This window comes from Entelurus aequoreus, linkage group LG13 (genome assembly GCF_033978785.1).
Source record: "Entelurus aequoreus isolate RoL-2023_Sb linkage group LG13, RoL_Eaeq_v1.1, whole genome shotgun sequence".
NCBI classification, from domain to species: Eukaryota; Metazoa; Chordata; class Actinopteri; order Syngnathiformes; family Syngnathidae; genus Entelurus; species Entelurus aequoreus.
Genome location: NC_084743.1, coordinates 8,127,809 through 8,154,141, shown reverse-complemented (window position 1 = coordinate 8,154,141; position 26,333 = coordinate 8,127,809). Strand labels below are relative to the sequence as shown.

At 41.2% G+C, this 26,333-nt stretch overlaps 1 protein-coding gene across 2 annotated transcripts in view; it reads left to right on the top strand.

Moving 5' to 3' along the window:
* The first annotated feature begins 1,873 nt into the window (after window positions 1-1,873).
* Window positions 1,874-26,333, top strand: part of wdfy2 (WD repeat and FYVE domain containing 2) — a 24,750-nt gene continuing 290 nt past the window's right edge. Inside the window, exons 1-12 of one of the 2 annotated variants that reach the window (XM_062067358.1) lie at window positions 1,874-2,531; window positions 7,708-7,775; window positions 12,612-12,685; window positions 12,751-12,805; window positions 15,282-15,432; window positions 17,329-17,441; window positions 19,997-20,123; window positions 20,252-20,357; window positions 22,685-22,786; window positions 25,766-25,852; window positions 25,961-26,069; window positions 26,137-26,333. The exon at window positions 26,137-26,333 is cut by the window's right edge and continues 290 nt beyond it. In XM_062067358.1, coding sequence (XP_061923342.1) covers window positions 2,395-2,531; window positions 7,708-7,775; window positions 12,612-12,685; window positions 12,751-12,805; window positions 15,282-15,432; window positions 17,329-17,441; window positions 19,997-20,123; window positions 20,252-20,357; window positions 22,685-22,786; window positions 25,766-25,852; window positions 25,961-26,069; window positions 26,137-26,252 — 1,245 coding nt within the window. In that variant the 5' untranslated portion in view covers window positions 1,874-2,394 and the 3' untranslated portion in view covers window positions 26,253-26,333. Of the gene's footprint in view, window positions 2,532-7,707; window positions 7,776-12,611; window positions 12,686-12,750; window positions 12,806-15,281; window positions 15,433-17,328; window positions 17,442-19,996; window positions 20,124-20,251; window positions 20,358-22,684; window positions 22,787-25,765; window positions 25,897-25,960; window positions 26,070-26,136 lie in introns of both variants that reach the window. The other variant, XM_062067360.1, reaches the window with a different exon arrangement.

Sequence of the window (26,333 nt, the reverse complement as noted above, 5' to 3'; positions counted from 1 at the left end):
TGCTCGCTTCGGAGAAAGCAAAAAGTGTTTACGTCCACATATATTATATTTATTTCTATATATTTGTTTGTGGCGCCTGTTTTGGTCATTTGTCGTGATCACTTCTACTTGGTTAAGACTTGACAACAACTCCAGACAATATGGTGACACATTATTAACCCATAACACGACCTGTTCCACTTTCAAATACGTCACAGGCAGCTTGTATTTGACGCGAAGGCTTAAAAAAAGATGATTATCTGAAAGCCGAAACTGGTTTCGCTGAACAGTCGCTCAGGAATTGACATGTTCCCTCACACACCCTGCATACATTTATCTGGAACACTTTGATGGCGTCATAATTCTCATCTACTATGGCTGTCATTTCAACCCAGCTTGTGCAATACACTTCATAATGTGGCTGCCGGGAATACAAGCACTTCCGCAACAAAAGCAGCGGAAAGTGTCCTGATTATGAAGAGGCGGAAGTTGTTATTGAGGCTAGTCCACTTGTAATAGTTTAGGAACATCCTACGTGCGTGTGCAAACGTGTACACACTGAAGAATGAGTCTCCACAATTAGTTCCAATTCGTGACACAATATAGTCACTTGCAATTCCTCATCATTTCAGTATGAAACACACCTTCACATACCATTAATTGATTTACGTGGACCCCGACTTAAACAAGTTGAAAAACTTATTGGGGTACGTAGTGGTCAATTGTATGGAATATGTACTGAACTGTGCAATCTAGTATCTACTAATAAAAGTTTCAATCAATCAATCAAAAACCTGAATTAATCATCGCTGCAGTCCTATCACTTTGACGCGAAACAACAATCCCGAAACATATCGGATTAATGTTTTCCTTACACTTCCTGTTCATCTTTTAATCTGAAAAAAGTAAAACCGGATACCATGTTTGTTATTATCCTACTTTTGATGCATCAAACGAACTTGAAATTAAACTCTTCAGCAATGATCTTACTTTAACACAATTCAGAAATTAAAAAAACACACAAAAAGTTAATATTTCCCACACTTCTTGTTGTACTTTTAATTTTAATGCCAACAGGTCATTTTAAATATCGATTTAAATTCAAATGAAGTATGAGACGTGTATCAAAATATATCTTATTAATGTTTTTCATCTTTTAATCTGAAATTTACAAAAAAGTGCAACTGGATATCCCATTTGTTATAATCGTACTTTTGATGTACCAAACAAACCTGAAATTAGTCATTACAGCAGTAATATTACTTGAACACAATTCAGAAATCCCAAAACACATAATATTAATATTTTTTCCCCACTTCCTGTTGCGTTTTTATTGTGTAATTTAGAAACAATTGTAACTGGATATCCTGTTTGTTATTATCCAAAGTTAGATGTGTCAAACAAACATGGAATTCATTCTTACAGAAATATAATACATTTACATAATTTAGAAATAAAAATAGACATGTAATTAATATTTCTCCCACACTTTCTGCTGCGCTTTTATTGTGAAATTTAGAAACAAATGTAACTAGATATCCTGTTAGCGTGTCCAAACAACGTGGAATACACTTTTCCTATTTTATTGTCAACAGATCATTTTAAAGTCGATTTAAAGTCAAATGAAATATGAGACGTGTATCAAAACATATCTCATTAATGACTTTCTTACACTTCCTGTTCATCTTTTTGTCTGAAATTGCCAAAAAAAGCGCAACCACACACTCTGTTTGTTATCATCCTACTTTTGATGTCTCAAAAAAACCTGAAATTGATTCTGACAGAATTTATGTCACAAATGAAAAAGAAAACACGCCTAATTAATATTTCCCCGCACTTCCGGTTGCGCTTTTGTTGTGAAAGTCAGAAAAGACGTGTAACTGGATATCCTGTTTGCTTGTCCAAACAACGTGTAATATCCATTTCCTGTTTTAATGTCAAAATGTCTTTTTAAAGTCGATTCAAACGTGATCAAAATATGATTGTCAGTATTTTTTTTTCTTTCGGGTTATTCCGTTTGGTTTAATGTTAACTGCCATGTCGGAGATGGGCAGCAGTAGTGAAGTAAAAGCTAAGAGTTATTTACAAGAGCTGGCTATACAAACTGGGAAAACAACTTGGAGTGACGTGAAGGAAAAAGAACAAATGAAACGCTGACTGACATGTTAACATGATGTTAGAAGTTATAAGACGGCCGTGACGCCTTTATTTGACGAGAAAGGAAGTTTTATTTTGGCGACCGGAAGTGCTTGTCCAAGCTGGCAGCATCAGACGTCAGCTGACAGCAGCGAGTGACACCTGTCCGAGTGACACCTGTCCGAGTGCCGATCAAGTGGCCATCACCGGGGACGTCTCCGACCTCTTTCTCCCGGCTTAGGGCTTCGAAGGCGGCCCTCGGAGCCAGCCAGCCCCGGCATGGCGGCCGACATGGAGCCGCGAGCGCAGGTTCGGAAGCCATGTTTGCTGAGCAAGATCGACGCTTTCCAAGATGTGGTGAGCGCGGCGGTCATCATCCCCAAAGAAGATGGCGTCATCAGCGTGTCTGAGGACAGGTGAGACGTGGATGGCTACTTCCTGCTCACCTGCGAGCGAACATGCTAATTAGTGCACGATGCTAACGGAGCTAGCTTCAGCGTTGACCAGTTATAACCACAATGTACATGTACTACCATTATAACCACAATGTACATGTACTACTACTACACTACAATGTACACGTACTACCATTATAACCACAATGTACATGTACTACCATTATAACTACAATGTACATGTACTACCATTATAACCACAATGTACATGTACTACCATTATAACTACAATGTACATGTACTACCATTATAACCACAATGTACATGTACTACCATTATAACTACAATGTACATGTACTACCATTATAACCACAATGTACATGTACTACCATTATAACTACAATGTACATGTACTACCATTATAACCACAATGTACATGTACTACCATTATAACTACAATGTACATGTACTACCATTATAACCACAATGTACATGTACTACCATTATAACTACAATGTACATGTACTACCATTATAACCACAATGTACATGTACTACCATTATAACCACAATGTACATGTACTACCATTATAACCACAATGTACATGTACTACCATTATAACTACAATGTACATGTACTACTACTACACTACAATGTACACGTACTACCATTATAACCACAATGTACATGTACTACCATTATAACTACAATGTACATGTACTACCACTACACTACAATGTACATGTACTACCATTATAACCACAATGTACATGTACTACCATTATAACCACAATGTACATGTACTACCACCACACTACAATGTACATGTACTACCATTATAACCACAATGTACATGTACTACCACTATAACCACAATGTACATGTACTACCATTATAACCACAATGTACATGTACTACCATTATAACCACCACACTACAATGTACATGTACTACCATATATATACACTACAATGTACATGTACTACCATTATAACCACAATGTACATGTACTACTACTACACTACAATGTACACGTACTACCATTATAACCACAATGTACATGTACTACCACTACACTACAATGTACATGTACTACCATTATAACCACAATGTACATGTACTACCATTATAACTACAATGTACATGTACTACTACTACACTACAATGTACACGTACTACCATTATAACCACAATGTACATGTACTACCACTACACTACAATGTACATGTACTACCATTATAACCACAATGTACATGTACTACCATTATAACCACAATGTACATGTACTACCACTACACTACAATGTACATGTACTACCATTATAACCACAATGTACATGTACTACCATTATAACCACAATGTACATGTACTACCATTATAACCACAATGTACATGTACTACCACTACACCACAATGTACATGTACTACCATTATAACCACAATGTACATGCACTACCATTATAACCACAATGTACATGTACTACCATTATAACCACAATGTACATGTACTACCATTATAACTACAATGTACATGTACTACCATTATAACCACAATGTACATGTACTACCATTATAACTACAATGTACATGTACTACCATTATAACCACAATGTACATGTACTACCACTACACTACAATGTACACGTACTACCATTATAACCACAATGTACATGTACTACCACTACACTACAATGTACATGTACTACCATTATAACCACTACACTACAATGTACATGTACTACCATTATAACCACTACACTACAATGTACATGTACTACCATTATAACCACAATGTACATGTACTACCATTATAACCACAATGTACATGTACTACCATTATAACTACAATGTACATGTACTACCATTATAACCACAATGTACATGTACTACCATTATAACCACAATGTACATGTACTACCACTACACTACAATGTACATGTACTACCATTATAACCACAATGTACATGTACTACCACTACACTACAATGTACATGTACTACCATTATAACCACAATGTACATGTACTACCATTATAACCACAATGTACATGTACTACCATTATAACCACAATGTACATGTACTACCATTATAACCACAATGTACATGTACTACCATTATAACCACAATGTACACGTACTACCATTATAACCACAATGTACATGTACTACCATTATAACCACAATGTACATGTACTACCATTATAACCACAATGTACACGTACTACCATTATAACCACAATGTACATGTACTACCACTACACTACAATGTACATGTACTACCATTATAACCACAATGTACATGTACTACCATTATAACTACAATGTACATGTACTACCATTATAACCACCACACTACAATGTACATGTACTACCATATATACACTACAATGTACATGTACTACCATTATAACTACAATGTACATGTACTACCATTATAACCACCACACTACAATGTACATGTACTACCTTTATAACCACTACACTACAATGTACATGTACTACCATTATAACCACCACACTACAATGTACATGTACTACCATATATACACTACAATGTACATGTACTACCATTATAACCACTACACTACAATGTACATGTACTACCATTATAACCACCACACTACAATGTACATGTACTACCATTATAACCACCACACTACAATGTACATGTACTACCATTATAACCACCACACTACAATGTACATGTACTACCATTATAACCACTACACTACAATGTACATGTACTACCATTATAACCACTACACTACAATGTACATGTACTACCTTTATAACCACTACACTACAATGTACATGTACTACCATTATAACCACCACACTACAATGTACATGTACTACCATATATACACTACAATGTACATGTACTACCATTATAACCACCACACTACAATGTACATGTACTACCATTATAACCACCACACTACAATGTACATGTACTACCATTATAACCACCACACTACAATGTACATGTACTACCATTATGACCACTACACTACAATGTACATGTACTACCATATATACACTACAATGTACATGTACTACCATATATACACTACAATGTACATGTACTACCATATATACACTACAATGTACATGTACTACCATTATAACCACTACACTACAATGTACATGTACTACCATATATACACTACAATGTACATGTACTACCATATATACACTACAATGTACATGTACTACCATATATACACTACAATGTACATGTACTACCATTATAACCACTACAATGTACATGTACTACCATATATACACTACAATGTACATGTACTACCATATATACACTACAATGTACATGTACTACCATATATACACTACAATGTACATGTACTACCATATATACACTACAATGTACATGTACTACCATTAGTAGTTAGCTAACACACTTACATGAGTTGTAACTGGATACTTTGGAGAAATGATGTGTGTGTGTTTCTTGTCTTGGTCTCTGGTGTTCAAGGTGGATACAAGAGGGTTCACTCTGTGCGTGTCTCTCAGCCCCTGAGCACCTTTATTCGTGTGACAGCAGAGTTCCACCAACAGAGTGAACCCTCATGCACCCAGAGTACACACATGTGGTGTGGCTAGTTGCCAGGGTAAAAATCCCTTCTGAAGAAGTTGTGTGGGAATATTTCATGTGAAAAAGCAATAGGAGCCCATCAACAACTAGCGAGTGTGCTGTGATGACTAACACCTGATTGTGTTAGTCCACATGTGCACTATTTGTCTTTGTGTTAGTCCACATGTGCACTATTTGTCTTTGTCTTAGTCCACATGTGCACTATTTGTCTTTGTCTTAGTCCACATGTGCACTATTTGTCTTTGTGTTAGTCCACATGTGCACTATTTCTGTTTGTGTTAGTCCACATGTGCACTATTTGTCTTTGTCTTAGTCCACATGTGCACTATTTGTCTTTGTCTTAGTCCACATGTGCACTATTTCTGTTTGTGTTAGTCCACATGTGCACTATTTGTCTTTGTCTTAGTCCACATGTGCACTATTTGTCTTTGTGTTAGTCCACATGTGCACTATTTGTCTTTGTGTTAGTCCACATGTGCACTATTTGTCTTTGTCTTAGTCCACATGTGCACTATTTGTCTTTGTCTTAGTCCACATGTGCACTATTTGTCTTTGTGTTAGTCCACATGTGCACTATTTGTCTTTGTCTTAGTCCACATGTGCACTATTTGTCTTTGTCTTAGTCCACATGTGCACTATTTGTCTTTGTCTTAGTCCACATGTGCACTATTTGTCTTTGTCTTAGTCCACATGTGCACTATTTCTGTTTGTGTTAGTCCACATGTGCACTATTTGTCTTTGTCTTAGTCCACATGTGCACTATTTCGGTTTGTGTTAGTCCACATGTGCACTATTTGTCTTTGTCTTAGTCCACATGTGCACTATTTGTCTTTGTGTTAGTCCACATGTGCACTATTTGTGTTTGTGTTAGTCCACATGTGCACTATTTGTCTTTGTCTTAGTCCACATGTGCACTATTTGTCTTTGTCTTAGTCCACATGTGCACTATTTGTCTTTGTCTTAGTCCACATGTGCACTATTTCGGTTTGTGTTAGTCCACATGTGCACTATTTGTCTTTGTCTTAGTCCACATGTGCACTATTTCGGTTTGTGTTAGTCCACATGTGCACTATTTGTCTTTGTCTTAGTCCACATGTGCACTATTTGTCTTTGTGTTAGTCCACATGTGCACTATTTGTGTTTGTGTTAGTCCACATGTGCACTATTTGTGTTTGTGTTAGTCCACATGTGCACTATTTGTGTTTGTCTTAGTCCACATGTGCACTATTTGTGTTTGTGTTAGTCCACATGTGCTCTATTTGTGTTTGTGTTAGTCCACATGTGCACTATTTGTCTTTGTGTTAGTGCACATGTGCACTATTTGTGTTTGTGTTAGTCCACATGTGCACTATTTGTGTTTGTGTTAGTCCACATGTGCACTATTTGTGTTTGTGTTAGTCCACATGTGCACTATTTGTGTTTGTCTTAGTCCACATGTGCACTATTTGTGTTTGTGTTAGTCCACATGTGCTCTATTTGTGTTTGTGTTAGTCCACATGTGCACTATTTGTCTTTGTGTTAGTGCACATGGGGACTGCCTGCACTGTTTGATGTCATGACTACAAGTTATTTTGCAATCTTCCAGGACCATCCGTGTTTGGTTGAAGCGGGACAGCGGTCAGTACTGGCCCAGTGTCTACCACACCATGCCATGTGAGTCCTCTCCTTGTCCACTAAGTAGACATTGCACTCATGTTGCACTCATGTTGCACTCATGTTGCACTGCCAGGACGTGCAGCATGACTTCCTGCACAGCACTCCACCAACAGATGTCACCGCTCATCAGCTGTAATAATAATAATATACAGTGGGGAAAACAGGTATTTAGTCAGCCAGCGATTGTGCAAGTTGTCCCACTTCAAATGATGACAGAGGTGTGTCATTTTCATCATAGGTACACTTCAACTGGGAGAGACAGAAAATCTAGGAATTCACATTGTAGGATTTTTAAATAATTTATTTGTAAATGATGGTGGAAAATAAGTATTTGGTCAATAACAAAAATTCAACTCAATACTTTGTAATATAACCTTTGTTGGCAATAACAGAGGTGAAAGGATGACTATCGGTCTTTACCAGGTTTGAGTAGCTGCTATTTTGTTGGCAATAACAGAAGTGAAAGGAGGACTATCGGTCTTTACCAGGTTTGAGTAGCTGCTATTTTGTTGGCAATAACAGAGGTGAAAGGATGACTATCGGTCTTTACCAAGTTTGAGTAGCTGCTATTTTGTTGGCAATAACAGAGGTGAAAGGATGACTATCGGTCTTTACCAGGTTTGAGTAGCTGCTATTTTGTTGGCAATAACAGAGGTGAAAGGATGACTATCGGTCTTTACCAAGTTTGAGTAGCTGCTATTTTGTTGGCAATAACAGAGGTGAAAGGAGGACTATCGGTCTTTACCAGGTTTGAGTAGCTGCTATTTTGTTGGCAATAACAGAGGTGAAAGGATGACTATCGGTCTTTACCAGGTTTGAGTAGCTGCTATTTTGTTGGCAATAACAGAGGTGAAAGGATGACTATCGGTCTTTACCAGGTTTGAGTAGCTGCTATTTTGTTGGCAATAACAGAGGTGAAAGGATGACTATCGGTCTTTACCAGGTTTGAGTAGCTGCTATTTTGTTGGCAATAACAGAGGTGAAAGGATGACTATCGGTCTTTACCAGGTTTGAGTAGCTGCTATTTTGTTGGCAATAACAGAGGTGAAAGGATGACTATCGGTCTTTACCAGGTTTGAGTAGATGCTATTTTGTTGGCAATAACAGAGGTGAAAGGATGACTATCGGTCATTACCAGGTTTGAGTAGCTGCTATTTTGTTGGCAATAACAGAAGTGAAAGGATGACTATCGGTCTTTACCAGGTTTGAGTAGCTGCTATTTTGTTGGCAATAACAGAGGTGAAAGGATGACTATCGGTCTTTACCAGGTTTGAGTAGCTGCTATTTTGTTGGCAATAACAGAGGTGAAAGGATGACTATCTGTCTTTACCAGGTTTGAGTAGCTGCTATTTTGTTGGCAATAACAGAGGTGAAAGGATGACTATCGGTCTTTACCAGGTTTGAGTAGCTGCTATTTTGTTGGCAATAACAGAGGTGAAAGGATGACTATCGGTCTTTACCAGGTTTGAGTAGCTGCTATTTTGTTGGCAATAACAGAGGTGAAAGGATGACTATCTGTCTTTACCAGGTTTGAGTAGCTGCTATTTTGTTGGCAATAAGAGAGGTGAAAGGATGACTATCTGTCTTTACCAGGTTTGAGTAGCTGCTATTTTGTTGGCAATAAGAGAGGTGAAAGGATGACTATCTGTCTTTACCAGGTTTGAGTAGCTGCTATTTTGTTGGCAATAACAGAGGTGAAAGGATGACTATCTGTCTTTACCAGGTTTGAGTAGCTGCTATTTTGTTGGCAATAACAGAGGTGAAAGGAGGACTATCGGTCTTTACCAGGTTTGAGTAGCTGCTATTTTGTTGGCAATAACAGAGGTGAAAGGAGGACTATCGGTCTTTACCAGGTTTGAGTAGCTGCTATTTTGTTGGCAATAACAGAGGTGAAAGGATGACTATCGGTCTTTACCAGGTTTGAGTAGCTGCTATTTTGTTGGCAATAAGAGAGGTGAAAGGATGACTATCTGTCTTTACCAGGTTTGAGTAGCTGCTATTTTGTTGGCAATAACAGAGGTGAAAGGATGACTATCGGTCTTTACCAGGTTTGAGTAGCTGCTATTTTGTCCCATTCCTCCATGCAGATCTCCTCCAGAGCAGTGATGTTTTGGGGCTGTCGCCGAGCAACACAGACTTTCAACTCCCTCCACAGATTTTCTATGGGGTTGAGGTCTGGGGACTGGCTAGGCCACTCCAGGACTTTCAAATGCTTCTTACGGAGCCACTCCTTGGTTGCCCGGGTGGTGTGTTTGGGGTCATTGTCCTGCTGGAAGACCCAGCCACGTTTCATCTTCAAAGATGATGGAAGGAGGTTTTGGCTGAAAATCTCACGATACATTCCTTCTTTCCTTAACACGGATCAGTCGTCCTGTCCCCTTAGCAGAAAAACAGATGTTTCCACCCCCATGCTTCACAGTAGGTATGGTGTTCTTGGGATGCAACTCAGTATTCTTCTTCCTCCAAACACCACAAGTTGAGTTTATACCAAAAAGTTGTATTTTGGTTTCATGTGACCACATGATATCCTCCCAATCCTCTGCTGTATCATCCACGTGCTCTCTGGCAAACTCGGACATGCACTGGCGTAAGCAGGGGGCCCTGCAGGGTTTGATTCCCTGTCCCTGGCGTAGTGTGTTACTGATGGTAACCTTTGGTACTTAGGTCCCAGCTCTCTGCAGGTCATTCCCCAGGTCCCCCCATGTGGTTCTGGGATTTTTGCTCACCGTTCTCATGATCATTTTGAGCCCACAGGATGAGATCTTGCGTGGAGGCCCAGATGGAGGGAGATTATCAGTGGTCTTGTATGTCTTCCATTTTCTGAGAATTGCTCCCACAGTTGATTTGTTCCCACCAAGCTGCTTACCTATTGTAGATTCACTCTTCCCAGTCTGGTGCAGGTCTACAATTCTTTTCCTGGTGTCCTTCGACAGCTCTTTGGTCTTGGCCATAGTGCAGTTTGGAGTCTGACTGTTTGAGGCTGTGGACAGGTGTCTTTTATACGAGTTCAAACAGGTGCCATTAATACAGGTAACGAGTGGAGGACAGGTGCCATTAATACAGGTAACGAGTGGAGGACAGGTGCCATTAATACAGGTAACGAGTGGAGGACAGGTGCCATTAATACAGGTAACGAGTGGAGGACAGGTGCCATTAATACAGGTAACGAGTGGAGGACAGGTGCCATTAATACAGGTAACGAGTGGAGGACAGGTGCCATTAATACAGGTAACGAGTGGAGGACAGGTGCCATTAATACAGGTAACGAGTGGAGGACAGGTGCCATTAATACAGGTAACGAGTGGAGGACAGAAGAGCTTCTTAAAGAAGAAGTTACAGGTCTGTGAGATCTTCCTTGTTTGAAGTCACCAAATACTTATTTCCCACCATAATTTACAAATAAATTCTTTAAAATTCCTACTATCTGAATTCCTGGATTTTTCCCCCACATTCTGTCTCTCCCAGTTGAAGTGTACCTATGATGAAAATGACACACCTCTGTCATCATTTGAAGTGGGACAACTTGCACAATCGCTGGCTGACTAAATACCTTTTTTCCCCACTGTATATATATATATATATATATATATATATATATATATATATATATATATATATATATATATATATGTATGTATGTATGTATGTATGTATGTATGTATGTGTATATATATATATATATATATATATATATATGTATGTATGTATGTATGTATGTATGTATGTATGTATGTATGTGTATATATATATATATATATATATATATATATATACATATGTATGTATGTATGTATGTATATATGTATATATATATATATATATACATATGTTTTTATGTATGTATGTATGTGTGTATATATATATATATATATATATATATATATATATATATATATATATATATATATATATATATATATATATATATATATATATATATATATATATATATATATATATGTATGTATGTATGTATATATATATGTGTGTGTGTGTGTGTGTGTGTGTGTGTGTGTGTGTGTGTGTGTGTGTGTGTGTGTGTGTAAATGTCCAAACATTCACACATGTAAGATTATACACCAAAAATCATCTATTTATTGTTAATGTATTATATTATTGTCTCCAAACACTGTAAATGATGTCTTTACTGGGATAATACATTTCATACATTCATTCTAATATGTACAGTATGTATCAATGTTTATATTATTTGTGGTCTACAAACACTCCAATGAAACACAAATTCCTTCATTTTTCCAACATGTTCAATCATTTGAAAAGAGTCGTACTTCCTGTTTGTGTTTGAAAAGAGTTGTACTTCCTGTTTGTGTTTGAAAAGAGTTGTACTTCCTGTTTGTGTTTGAAAAGAGTTATACTTCCTGTTTGTGTTTGAAAAGAGTTGTACTTCCTGTTTGTGTTTGAAAACAGTTGTACTTCCTGTTTGTGTTTGAAAAGAGTCGTACTTCCTGTTTGTGTTTGAAAAGAGTTGTACTTCCTGTTTGTGTTTGAAAAGAGTCGTACTTCCTGTTTGTGTTTGAAAAGAGTTGTACTTCCTGTTTGTGTTTGAAAAGAGTTGTACTTCCTGTTTGTGTTTGAAAAGAGTTGTACTTCCTGTTTGTGTTTGAAAAGAGTTGTACTTCCTGTTTGTGTTTGAAAAGAGTTGTACTTCCTGTTTGTGTTTGAAAAAAATTGTACTTCCTGTTTGCAACTTGCGTTGACTCAGACGAGGGGTGTCCACTAACGTGTGTGAGCTATGTATTATTGTGAGTTATTTCTCTGGTACTTTGGACTATGAATGTGCTGTAATAACCATGAACTGGTCTTGTGCCTCAGCCACGTGCTCCTGCATGACCTTTAACCCCGAGACCAGGAGGCTGCTGGTGGGCATGGACACTGGCAGCGTGTGCGTGAGTAACCTCAGTAGCAATGGTGTGTTCCAGTGTCTAGCTGTGACTCTGTGCTGGCTCTTCAGGAGTTTGTCCTGGCAGAGGACTACAACAAGATGGTGGCCACACACACCTACCAGGGTGAGACAACTTCTAATATTTCAGCATCCAATTATTATTCATCTTAGAAACGTTGTTTTGCTGACACCTAGTGGTCACAATAGTTCATGAAGTTAAATGATGCAGACACGATTGTTACTGGATACATTGTAACATGCCTTGGAGACTTAGTAAGTGTAAGTAATATGTAACTATAATACTTGTTTATATTGACTATACTTCAATCATTATTACCTATGATGTATAGATAGTACTTTATTGACTTCTATACTTCAATCATTATTACCTATGATGTATAGATAGTACTTTATTGACTCCTTCTATACTTCAATCATTATTACCTATGATGTATAGATAGTACTTTATTGACTCCTTCTATACTTCAATCATTATTACCTATGATGTATAGATAGTACTTTATTGACTCCTTCTATACGTCAATCATTACCTATGATGTATAGATAGTACTTTATTGACTCCTTCTATACGTCAATCATTATTACCTATGATGTATAGATAGTACTTTATTGACTTCTATACTTCAATCATTATTACCTATGATGTATAGATAGTACTTTATTGACTCCTTCTATACGTCAATCATTATTACCTATGATGTATAGATAGTACTTTATTGACTCCTTCTATACGTCAATCATTATTACCTATGCTTGTGTGCTTAGATGTATAGATGTATGTATAGATGTATGTATAGATGTATGTATAGATGTATAGATAGATGTATGTATAGATGTATGTATAGATGTATAGATAGATGTATGTATAGATGTATAGATAGATGTATAGATAGATGTATGTATAGATGTATAGATAGATGTATGTATAGATGTATGTATAGATGTATAGATAGATGTATGTATAGATGTATAGATAGATGTATAGATAGATGTATGTATAGATGTATAGATAGATGTATAGATAGATGTATGTATAGATGTATAGATAGATGTATGTATAGATGTATAGATAGAAGTACTTTATTGATTCCTTCAGAGGAGTTTCCTCAGGGAAATGAAGAGCTTAGCTGTTGTGTAGCTGCCCATTAGTGTTCACCCCTGCAGTTATGTTCAATCATCCACTTTCCCTCGCTGAATGAAAGTGGTGAAGAATTGGAAGTGCTACAAGTGAAGGCAGACTTTATTCATGAATAAATGAAGGCAGACTTGATAAAATGAACGAAGGCAGACTCCATGAATAAATGAAGGCAAACTTTATGATTGAAGGCAGACAACATGAATGAATGAATGAAGGCAGACGAGATGAATGAATGAAGGAAAAACATGATGAATGAATGAAGGCAGACTTGATGAATGAATGACTGAAGGCAAGACTAGATGAATGAATGAAGGCAGACTTGATAAATAAAGGCAGACTAGATGAATGAATGAAGGCCGACTAGATAAATGAATGAAGGCAGAGTAGATAAATTAATGAAGGCAGAGTAGATAAATGAATGAAGGCAGACTAGATGAATGAATGAAGGCAGACTAGATAAATGAATGAAGGCAGACTAGATAAATGAATGAAGGCAAGATTAGATGAATGAAGGCAGACTAGATAAATGAATGAAGGCAAGATTAGATGAATGAAGGCAGACTAGATAAATGAATGAAGGCAGACTAGATGAATGAATGAAGGCAAGACTAGATAAATGAATGAAGGCAGACTAGATAAATGAATGAAGGCAAGATTAGATGAATGAAGGTAGACTAGATAAATGAATGAAGGCAGACTAGATGAATGAATGAAGGCAAGATTAGATTAATGAAGGCAGACTAGATAAATGAATGAAGGCAGACTAGATGAATGAATGAAGGCAGACTAAATAAATGAATGAAGGCAAGACTAGATGAATGAAGGCAGACTAGATGAATGAATGAAGGCAGACTAGATAAATGAATGAAGGCAGACTAGATGAATGAATGAAGGCAAGATTAGATGAATGAAGGCAGACTAGATAAATGAATGAAGGCAGACTAGATAAATGAATGAAGGCAAGATTAGATGAATGAAGGCAGACTAGATAAATGAATGAAGGCAGACTAGATGAATGAATGAAGGCAAGATTAGATGAATGAAGGCAGACTAGATGAATGAATGAAGGCAGACTAGATGAATGAATGAAGGCAGACTAGATAAATGAATGAAGGCAGACTAGATGAATGAATGAAGGCAAGACTAGATGAATGAAGGCAGACTAGATGAATGAATGAAGGCAGACTAGATAAATGAATGAAGGCAGACTAGATAAATGAATGAAGGCAGACTAGATGAATGAATGAAGGCAGACTAGATGAATGAATGAAGGCAGACTAGATAAATGAATGAAGGCAGACTAGATGAATGAATGAAGGCAAGATTAGATGAATGAAGGAAGACTAGATGAATGAATGAAGGCAGACTAGATAAATGAATGAAGGCAGACTAGATAAATGAATGAAGGCAAGATTAGATGAATGAAGGCGGTGCTGTGTAGCCCACCAGGGTAAAGTGACGGTGGTGCTGTTGGTGCTGGAGATGGAGTGGCTCCTCAGTGCGGGTCAAGACAAGAAACTCACCTGGCACTGTTCTGAGAGCAGCCAGCAGCTGGGGGAATACCACACTGCATCATGGGTAACTGCTATACAGTATCCTTTGTTATCATGATTATATTACCACACTGCATCATGGGTAACTGCTATACAGTATCCTTTGTTATCATGATTATATTACCACACTGCATCATGGGTAACTGCTATACAGTATCCTTTGTTATCATGATTATATTACCACACTGCATCATGGGTAACTGCTATACAGTATCCTTTGTTATCATGATTATATTACCACACTGCATCATGGGTAACTGCTATACAGTATCCTTTGTTATCATGATTATATTACCACACTGCATCATGGGTAACTGCTATACAGTATCCTTTGTTATCATGATTATATTACCACACTGCATCATGGGTAACTGCTATACAGTATCCTTTGTTATCATGATTATATTACCACACTGCATCATGGGTAACTGCTATACAGTATCCTTTGTTATCATGATTATATTACCACACTGCATCATGGGTAACTGCTATACAGTATCCTTTGTTATCATGATTATATTACCACACTGCATCATGGGTAACTGCTATACAGTATCCTTTGTTATCATGATTATATTACCACACTGCATCATGGGTAACTGCTATACAGTATCCTTTGTTATCATGATTATATTACCACACTGCATCATGGGTAACTGCTATACAGTATCCTTTGTTATCATGATTATATTACCACACTGCATCATGGGTAACTGCTATACAGTATCCTTTGTTATCATGATTATATTACCACACTGCATCATGGGTAACTGCTATACAGTATCCTTTGTTATCATGATTATATTACCACACTGCATCATGGGTAACTGCTATACAGTATCCTTTGTTATCATGATTATATTACCACACTGCATCATGGGTAACTGCTATACAGTATCCTTAGTTATCGTGATTATATTACCACACTGCATCATGGGTAACTGCTATACAGTATCCTTTGTTATCGTAATTATATTACCACACTGCATCATGGGTAACTGCTATACAGTATCCTTTGTTATCGTGATTATATTACCACACTGCATCATGGGTAACTGCTATACAGTATCCTTTGTTATCGTGATTATATTACCACACTGCATCATGGGTAACTGCTATACAGTATCCTTTGTTATCATGATTATATTACCACACTGCATCATGGGTAACTGCTATACAGTATCCTTTGTTATCATGATTATATTACCACACTGCATCATGGATAACTGCTATACAGTATCCTTTGTTATCATGATTATATTACCACACTGCATCATGGGTAACTGCTATACAGTATCCTTTGTTATCATGATTATATTACCACACTGCATCATGGGTAACTGCTATACAGTATCCTTTGTTATCGTGATTATATTACCACACTGCATCATGGGTAACTGCTATACAGTATCCTTTGTTATCGTGATTATATTACCACACTGCATCATGGGTAACTGCTATACAGTATCCTTTGTTATCATGATTATATTACCACACTGCATCATGGGTAACTGCTATACAGTATCCTTTGTTATCATGATTATATTACCACACTGCATCATGGGTAACTGCTATACAGTATCCTTTGTTATCATGATTATATTACCACACTGCATCATGGATAACTGCTATACAGTATCCTTTGTTATCATGATTATATTACCACACTGCATCATGGGTAACTGCTATACAGTATCCTTTGTTATCATGATTATATTACCACACTGCATCATGGGTAACTGCTATACAGTATCCTTTGTTATCATGATTATTATTATTATTAATATTGTAATTAGAGGCCTCCTTGGCTTGTTTTTTAAAGCACATTGTGATGGAAGGTCCCGGAAGGACAGTTGAGGTGAAGGTATCTTTTTAATCCAGGCTTGTGATTGGACGCTGGACATAGTTTAGTTTCCTGCCTTGACCTGCTCCCAGATTTGACGTGGAGACAAGACACTCCTTTGTGGGCGACCATTCGGGTCAGGTGACCATCTTGAAGCTAGACCAGGACACCTGCAGCCTGGTCACCACCTTTAAGGGTCACACAGGTACGTGCATCACATGGTCACCACCTTTAAGGGTCACACAGGTACGTGCATCACATGGTCACCACCTTTAAGGGTCACACAGGTACGTGCATCACATGGTCACCACCTTTAAGGGTCACACAGGTACGTGCATCACATGGTCACCACCTTTAAGGGTCACACAGGTACGTGCATCACATGGTCACCACCTTTAAGGGTCACACAGGTACGTGCATCACATGGTCACCACCTTTAAGGGTCACACAGGTACGTGCATCACATGGTCACCACCTTTAAGGGTCACACAGGTACGTGCATCACATGGTCACCACCTTTAAGGGTCACACAGGTACGTGCATCACATGGTCACCACCTTTAAGGGTCACACAGGTACGTGCATCACATGGTCACCACCTTTAAGGGTCACACAGGTACGTGCATCACATGGTCACCACCTTTAAGGGTCACACAGGTACGTGCATCACATGGTCACCACCTTTAAGGGTCACACAGGTACGTGCATCACATGGTCACCACCTTTAGGGGTCACACAGGTACGTGCATCACATGGTCACCACCTTTAAGGGTCACACAGGTACGTGCATCACATGGTCACCACCTTTAGGGGTCACACAGGTACGTGCATCACATGGTCACCACCTTTAAGGGTCACACAGGTACGTGCATCACATGGTCACCACCTTTTAGGGTCACACAGGTACGTGCATCACATGGTCACCACCTTTAAGGGTCACACAGGTACGTGCATCACATGGTCACCACCTTTAGGGGTCACACAGGTACGTGCATCACATGGTCACCACCTTTAAGGGTCACACAGGTACGTGCATCACATGGTCACCACCTTTAAGGGTCACACAGGTACGTGCATCACATGGTCACCACCTTTAGGGGTCACACAGGTACGTGCATCACATGGTCACCACCTTTAAGGGTCACACAGGTACGTGCATCACATGGTCACCACCTTTAAGGGTCACACAGGTACGTGCATCACATGGTCACCACCTTTAGGGGTCACACAGGTACGTGCATCACATGGTCACCACCTTTAAGGGTCACACAGGTACGTGCATCACATGGTCACCACCTTTAAGGGTCACACAGGTACGTGCATCACATGGTCACCACCTTTAAGGGTCACACAGGTACGTGCATCACATGGTCACCACCTTTAAGGGTCACACAGGTACGTGCATCACATGGTCACCACCTTTAAGGGTCACACAGGTACGTGCATCACATGGTCACCACCTTTAAGGGTCACACAGGTACGTGCATCACATGGTCACCACCTTTAAGGGTCACACAGGTACGTGCATCACATGGTCACCACCTTTAGGGGTCACACAGGTACGTGCATCACATGGTCACCACCTTTAAGGGTCACACAGGTACGTGCATCACATGGTCACCACCTTTAGGGGTCACACAGGTACGTGCATCACATGGTCACCACCTTTAAGGGTCACACAGGTACGTGCATCACATGGTCACCACCTTTTAGGGTCACACAGGTACGTGCATCACATGGTCACCACCTTTAAGGGTCACACAGGTACGTGCATCACATGGTCACCACCTTTAGGGGTCACACAGGTACGTGCATCACATGGTCACCACCTTTAAGGGTCACACAGGTACGTGCATCACATGGTCACCACCTTTAAGGGTCACACAGGTACGTGCATCACATGGTCACCACCTTTAGGGGTCACACAGGTACGTGCATCACATGGTCACCACCTTTAAGGGTCACACAGGTACGTGCATCACATGGTCACCACCTTTAAGGGTCACACAGGTACGTGCATCACATGGTCACCACCTTTAGGGGTCACACAGGTACGTGCATCACATGGTCACCACCTTTACTACTACAGTATATATATGTCTACTTATGATGAATAACATGGTTGGGGGCGGGGTCTACTTATGATGAATAACATGGTTGGAGGCGGGGTCTACTTATGATGAATAACATGGTTGGGGGCGGGGTCTACTTAAGATGAATAACATGGTTGGGGGCGGGGTCTACTTATGATGAATAACATGGTTGGAGGCGGGGTCTACTTAAGATGAATAACATGGTTGGGGGCGGGGTCTACTTATGATGAATAACATGGTTGGGGGCGGGGTCTACTTATGATGAATAACATGGTTGGGGGCGGGGTCTACTTATGATGAATAACATGGTTGGAGGCGGGGTCTACTTAAGATGAATAACATGGTTGGGGGCGGGGTCTACTTATGATGAATAACATGGTTGGGGGCGGGGTCTACTTATGATGAATAACATGGTTGGAGGCGGGGTCTACTTATGATGAATAACATGGTTGGAGGCGGGGTCTACTTATGATGAATAACATGGTTGGAGGCGGGGTCTACTTATGATGAATAACATGGTTGGGGGCGGGGTCTAATAAGCAGTTGAGAAGTTGGTAGCACAAAAGTTGGGGTATGTGGGCGGGGCCAAGTGGATACAGGAGAGTGAGCTGACAGGTGTGTCCTGCAGTGTGTCACTGAGGTGTGTGTGTGTGTGTGTGTGTGTGTAGGTCACGTGACAGCACTGTGCTGGGACCCCTCCCAGAGAGTGTTGTTCTCAGGCAGTTCAGACCAGTCCATCATCATGTGGGACATAGGAGGACACAAAGGCACCGCCATCGAGCTGCAGGGACACAGGTGAGACCACGCCTCTTTTCTCTTCTTCTTGCTCTTCTTCATCTCTCTCTCTCTCTCTCTCTCTCTCTGTGTGTGTGTGTGTGTGTGTGTGTGTGTGTGTGTGTGTGTGTGTGTGTGTGTGTGTGCAGTGACAAGGTGCAGGGATTGTGTTACGCCTCACACACTCGCCAGTTGATGTCGTGCAGTGCAGATGGAGCCATGGTCATCTGGAACATGGACGTCTGCAGACAGGAGGTCTGTTCTTGGACCATGTGTGTGTCTCTGTGTGTGTCTGTGTGTGTCTCTGTGTGTGTCTGTGTGTGTCTCTGTGTGTGTCTCTGAGTGTGTCTCTGTGTGTGTCTCTGTGTGTGTCTCTGAGTGTGTCTCTGTGTGTGTCTGTGTGTGTGTGTGTGTGTGTGTCTCTGTGTGTGTGTGTCTCTGTGTGTCTGTGTGTGTCTCTGTGTGTGTCTCTGTGGGTGTCTCTGTGTGTGTCTGTGTGTGTCTCTGTGTGTGTCTCTGAGTGTGTCTCTGTGTGTGTCTGTGTGTGTCTCTGTGTGTGTCTCTGAGTGTGTCTCTGTGTGTGTCTCTGAGTGTGTCTCTGTGTGTGTCTGTGTGTGTGTGTCTCTGTGTGTCTGTGTGTGTCTCTGTGTGTGTCTCTGTGTGTGTCTGTGTGTGTCTCTGTGTGTGTCTCTGAGTGTGTCTCTGTGTGTGTATCTGTGTGTGTACTCATTAGTGTGTCTCTGTGTGTGTCTCTGTGTCTCTGCGTGTGTCTGTGTGTGTCTCTGTGTGTGTCTGTGTGTGTCTCTGTGTGTGTCTCTGTGTGTGTCTCTGTGTGTCTCTGTGTGTGTCTGTGTGTGTGTGTGTACTCATTTGTGTGTGTGTGTGTACTCATTTGTGTGTCTCTGTGTGTGTGTGTACTCATTTGTGTGTCTCTCTGTGTGTGTGTGTACTCATTTGTGTGTCTGTGTGTGTGTGTGTGTACTCATTTGTGTGTCTGTGTGTGTGTGTGTACTCATTTGTGTGTCTCTGTGTGTGTGTGTGTACTCATTTGTGTGTGTGTGCGTGTACTCATTTGTGTCTCTCTGTGTGTGTGTGTACTCATTTGTGTGTCTCTCTGTGTGTGTGTGTCTGTGTGTACTCATTTGTGTGTCTCTGTGTGTGTGTGTGTGTACTCATTTGTGTGTCTCTGTGTGTGTGTGTGTGTACTCATTTGTGTGTCTCTCTGTGTGTGTGTGTACTCATTTGTGTGTGTGTGCGTGTACTCATTTGTGTGTCTCTGTGTGTGTGTGTGTACTCATTTGTGTGTGTGTGCGTGTACTCATTTGTGTGTCTCTGTGTGTGTGTGTGTACTCATTTGTGTGTCTCTCTGTGTGTGTGTGTACTCATTTGTGTGTGTGTGCGTGTACTCATTTGTGTGTCTCTCTGTGTGTGTGTGTACTCATTTGTGTGTGTGTGCGTGTACTCATTTGTGTGTCTCTCTGTGTGTGTGTACTCATTTGTGTGTGTGTGCGTGTACTCATTTGTGTGTCTCTCTGTGTGTGTGTGTACTCATTTGTGTGTGTTTGCGTGTACTTATTTGTGTGTCTCTCTGTGTGTGTGTGTACTCATTTGTGTGTGTGTGCGTGTACTCATTTGTGTGTCTCTCTGTGTGTGTGTACTCATTTGTGTGTCTCTCTGTGTGTGTGTGTAGTCATTTGTGTGTGTGTGTGTGTACTCATTTGTGTGTGTGTGTGTGTGTGTACTCATTTGTGTGTGTGTGTACTCATTTGTGTGTCTCTGTGTGTGTGTGTGTACTCATTTGTGTGTGTGTGCGTGTACTCATTTGTGTGTCTCTGTGTGTGTGTGTGTACTCATTTGTGTGTGTGTGCGTGTACTCATTTGTGTGTCTCTCTGTGTGTGTGTGTACTCATTTGTGTGTGTGTGCGTGTACTCATTTGTGTGTCTCTCTGTGTGTGTGTGTACTCATTTGTGTGTGTGTGCGTGTACTCATTTGTGTGTCTCTCTGAGTGTGTGTGTACTCATTTGTGTGTGTGTGCGTGTACTCATTTGTGTGTCTCTCTGTGTGTGTGTGTACTCATTTGTGTGTGTGTGCGTGTACTCATTTGTGTGTCTCTCTGTGTGTGTGTGTACTCATTTGTGTGTGTTTGCGTGTACTTATTTGTGTGTCTCTCTGTGTGTGTGTGTACTCATTTGTGTGTGTGTGTGCGTGTACTCATTTGTGTGTCTCTCTGTGTGTGTGTGTAGTCATTTGTGTGTGTGTGTACTCATTTGTGTGTCTCTCTGTGTGTGTGTGTAGTCATTTGTGTGTGTGTGTGTGTGTACTCATTTGTGTGTGTGTGTGTACTCATTTGTGTGTCTCTCTGTGTGTGTGTGTGTACTCATTTGTGTGTGTGTACTCATTTGTGTGTCTCTGTGTGTGTGTGTGTGTGTGTGTACGCATTTGTGTGTGTGTGTGTGTACTCATTTGTGTGTGTGTGTGTGTGTGTGTGTGTACTCATTTGTGTGTGTGTGTGTGTGTGTGTACTCATTTGTGTGTGTGTGTGTGTGTGTGTACTCATTTGTGTGTGTGTGTGTGTGTGTAGACTCCAGAGTGGCAGGACAGTGACTCATGTCAGAAATGTGAGCAGCCATTCTTCTGGAACTTCAAGCAGATGTGGGACAGCAAGAAGATCGGTTTACGACAGGTACACACCTTTTACACAGCAGGTACACACCTTTTACACAGCAGGTACACACCTTTTACACAGCAGGTACACACCTGTTACACAGCAGGTACACACCTTTTACACAGAAGGTACACACCTTTTACACAGCAGGTACACACCTTTTACACAGCAGGTACACACCTGTTACACAGCAGGTACACACCTTTTACACAGCAGGTACACACCTGTTACACAGCAGGTACACACCTGTTACACAGCAGGTACACACCTGTTACACAGCAGGTACACACCTTTTACACAGCAGGTACACACCTGTTACACAGCAGGTACACACCTTTTACACCGCAGGTACACACCTGTTACACAGCAGGTACACACCTGTTACACAGCAGGTACACACCTGTTACACAGCAGGTACACACCTTTTACACAGCAGGTACACACCTTTTACACCGCAGGTACACACCTTTTACACCACAGGTACACACCTTTTACACCGCAGGTACACACCTTTTACACAGCAGGTACACACCTTTTACACCGCAGGTACACACCTTTTACACCGCAGGTACACACCTTTGACACCGCAGGTACACACCTGTTACACAGCAGGTACACACCTTTTACACCGCAGGTACACACCTTTTACACCGCAGGTACACACCTTTTACACTGCAGGTACACACCTTTTACACAGCAAGTACACACCTTTTACACCGCAGGTACACACCTTTTACACCGCAGGTACACACCTTTTACACCGCAGGTACACACCTTTTACACAGCAGGTACACACCTTTTACACAGCAGGTACACACCTGTTACACCGCAGTTACACCGCAGGTACACACCTTTTACACCGCTGGTACACACCTGTTACACCGCAGGTACACACCTGTTACACAGCAGGTACACTTTTTTACACAGGTGTTTGGTGGAGGTGTAAATGTGACACAGGTGTTTGGTGGAGGTGTAAATGTGACACGGGTGTTTGGTGGAGGTGTAAATGTGACACAGGTGTTTGGTGGAGGTGTAAATGTGACACGGGTGTTTGGTGGAGGTGTAAATGTGACACAGGTGTTTGGTGGAGGTGTAAATGTGACACAGGTGTTTGGTGGAGGTGTAAATGTGACACAGGTGTTTGGTGGAGGTGTAAATGTGACACGGGTGTTTGGTGGAGGTGTAAATGTGACACGGGTGTTTGGTGGAGGTGTAAATGTGACACAGGTGTTTGGTGGAGGTGTAAATGTGACACAGGTGTTTGGTGGAGGTGTAAATGTGACACAGGTGTTTGGTGGAGGTGTAAATGTGACACAGGTGTTTGGTGGAGGTGTAAATGTGACACGGGTGTTTGGTGGAGGTGTAAATGTGACACAGGTGTTTGGTGGAGGTGTAAATGTGACACAGGTGTTTGGTGGAGGTGTAAATGTGACACAGGTTTTTGGTGGAGGTGTAAATGTGACACGGGTGTTTGGTGGAGGTGTAAATGTGACACAGGTGTTTGGTGGAGGTGTAAATGTGACACAGGTGTTTGGTGGAGGTGTAAATGTGACACAGGTGTTTGGTGGAGGTGTAAATGTGACACAGGTGTTTGGTGGAGGTGTAAATGTGACACGGGTGTTTGGTGGAGGTGTAAATGTGACATAGGTGTTTGGTGGAGGTGTAAATGTGACACAGGTGTTTGGTGGAGGTGTAAATGTGACACGGGTGTTTGGTGGAGGTGTAAATGTGACACGGGTGTTTGGTGGAGGTGTAAATGTGACACGGGTGTTTGGTGGAGGTGTAAATGTGACACAGGTGTTTGGTGGAGGTGTAAATGTGACACAGGTGTTTGGTGGAGGTGTAAATGTGACACAGGTGTTTGGTGGAGGTGTAAATGTGACACAGGTGTTTGGTGGAGGTGTAAATGTGACACAGGTGTTTGGTGGAGGTGTAAATGTGACACAGGTGTTTGGTGGAGGTGTAAATGTGACACAGGTGTTTGGTGGAGGTGTAAATGTGACACGGGTGTTTGGTGGAGGTGTAAATGTGACACAGGTGTTTGGTGGAGGTGTAAATGTGACACGGGTGTTTGGTGGAGGTGTAAATGTGACACTGGTGTTTGGTGGAGGTGTAAATGTGACACAGGTGTTTGGTGGAGGTGTAAATGTGACACAGGTGTTTGGTGGAGGTGTAAATGTGACACATGTGTTTGGTGGAGGTGTAAATGTGACACAGGTGTTTGGTGGAGGTGTAAATGTGACACAGGTGTTTGGTGGAGGTGTAAATGTGACACAGGTGTTTGGTGGAGGTGTAAATGTGACACAGGTGTTTGGTGGAGGTGTAAATGTGACACATGTGTTTGGTGGAGGTGTAAATGTGACACAGGTGTTTGGTGGAGGTGTAAATGTGACACGGGTGTTTGGTGGAGGTGTAAATGTGACACGGGTGTTTGGTGGAGGTGTAAATGTGACACAGGTGTTTGGTGGAGGTGTAAATGTGACACAGGTGTTTGGTGGAGGTGTAAATGTGACACAGGTGTTTGGTGGAGGTGTAAATGTGACACATGTGTTTGGTGGAGGTGTAAATGTGACACGGGTGTTTGGTGGAGGTGTAAATGTGACACTGGTGTTTGGTGGAGGTGTAAATGTGACACATGTGTTTGGTGGAGGTGTAAATGTGACACAGGTGTTTGGTGGAGGTGTAAATGTGACACTGGTGTTTGGTGGAGGTGTAAATGTGACACATGTGTTTGGTGGAGGTGTAAATGTGACACAGGTGTTTGGTGGAGGTGTAAATGTGACACAGGTGTTTGGTGGAGGTGTAAATGTGACACAGGTGTTTGGTGGAGGTGTAAATGTGACACAGGTGTTTGGTGGAGGTGTAAATGTGACACAGGTGTTTGGTGGAGGTGTAAATGTGACACAGGTGTTTGGTGGAGGTGTAAATGTGACACAGGTGTTTGGTGGAGGTGTAAATGTGACACAGGTGACTTCCTGACATGTGACTGTGTGCCAGCACCACTGCAGGAAGTGCGGGCAGGCGGTGTGCAACAGGTGTTCCTCCAAGCGCTCCACCATCCCGCTGATGGGCTTTGAGTTCCAGGTGCGCGTGTGTGACAGCTGCCACGCCTCCATCAGCGAGCAGGAGTGAGTGTGCCAGGTATGCCAGGTGTGCCACACGCCCTCATGTCCATCTTGTGTCACCTTGCAGCCGCGCCCCCACCGCCACCTTCCACAGCAGCCAGCATGGTGTGCTGCACATGCACTACGAGCCCACTGGAGGGTGTCTGCTCACCTGTGGCACCGACAAGATCATCAAGGTCTCTCTTCCTCCTCACCTGGCTGTTGTCCCACCTTTGTGACATCACTTCCTGTGCTGCTTTCTAGCTGTGGGACATGACCCCCGTCGTGTCCTGAGGTCACACCCACAAGCTCCTCCCACACGCCGCCAAGAGTCCAGCTGGACGGGGGGCGGAGCCACAGGGATAGTGGACGGACTGTGAGTGAAACTGCTGTGTGTGTGTGAGTGTGAGTGTGAGTGTGAGTGTGAGTGTGTGTGTGTGTGTGTGTGTGTGTGTGTGTGT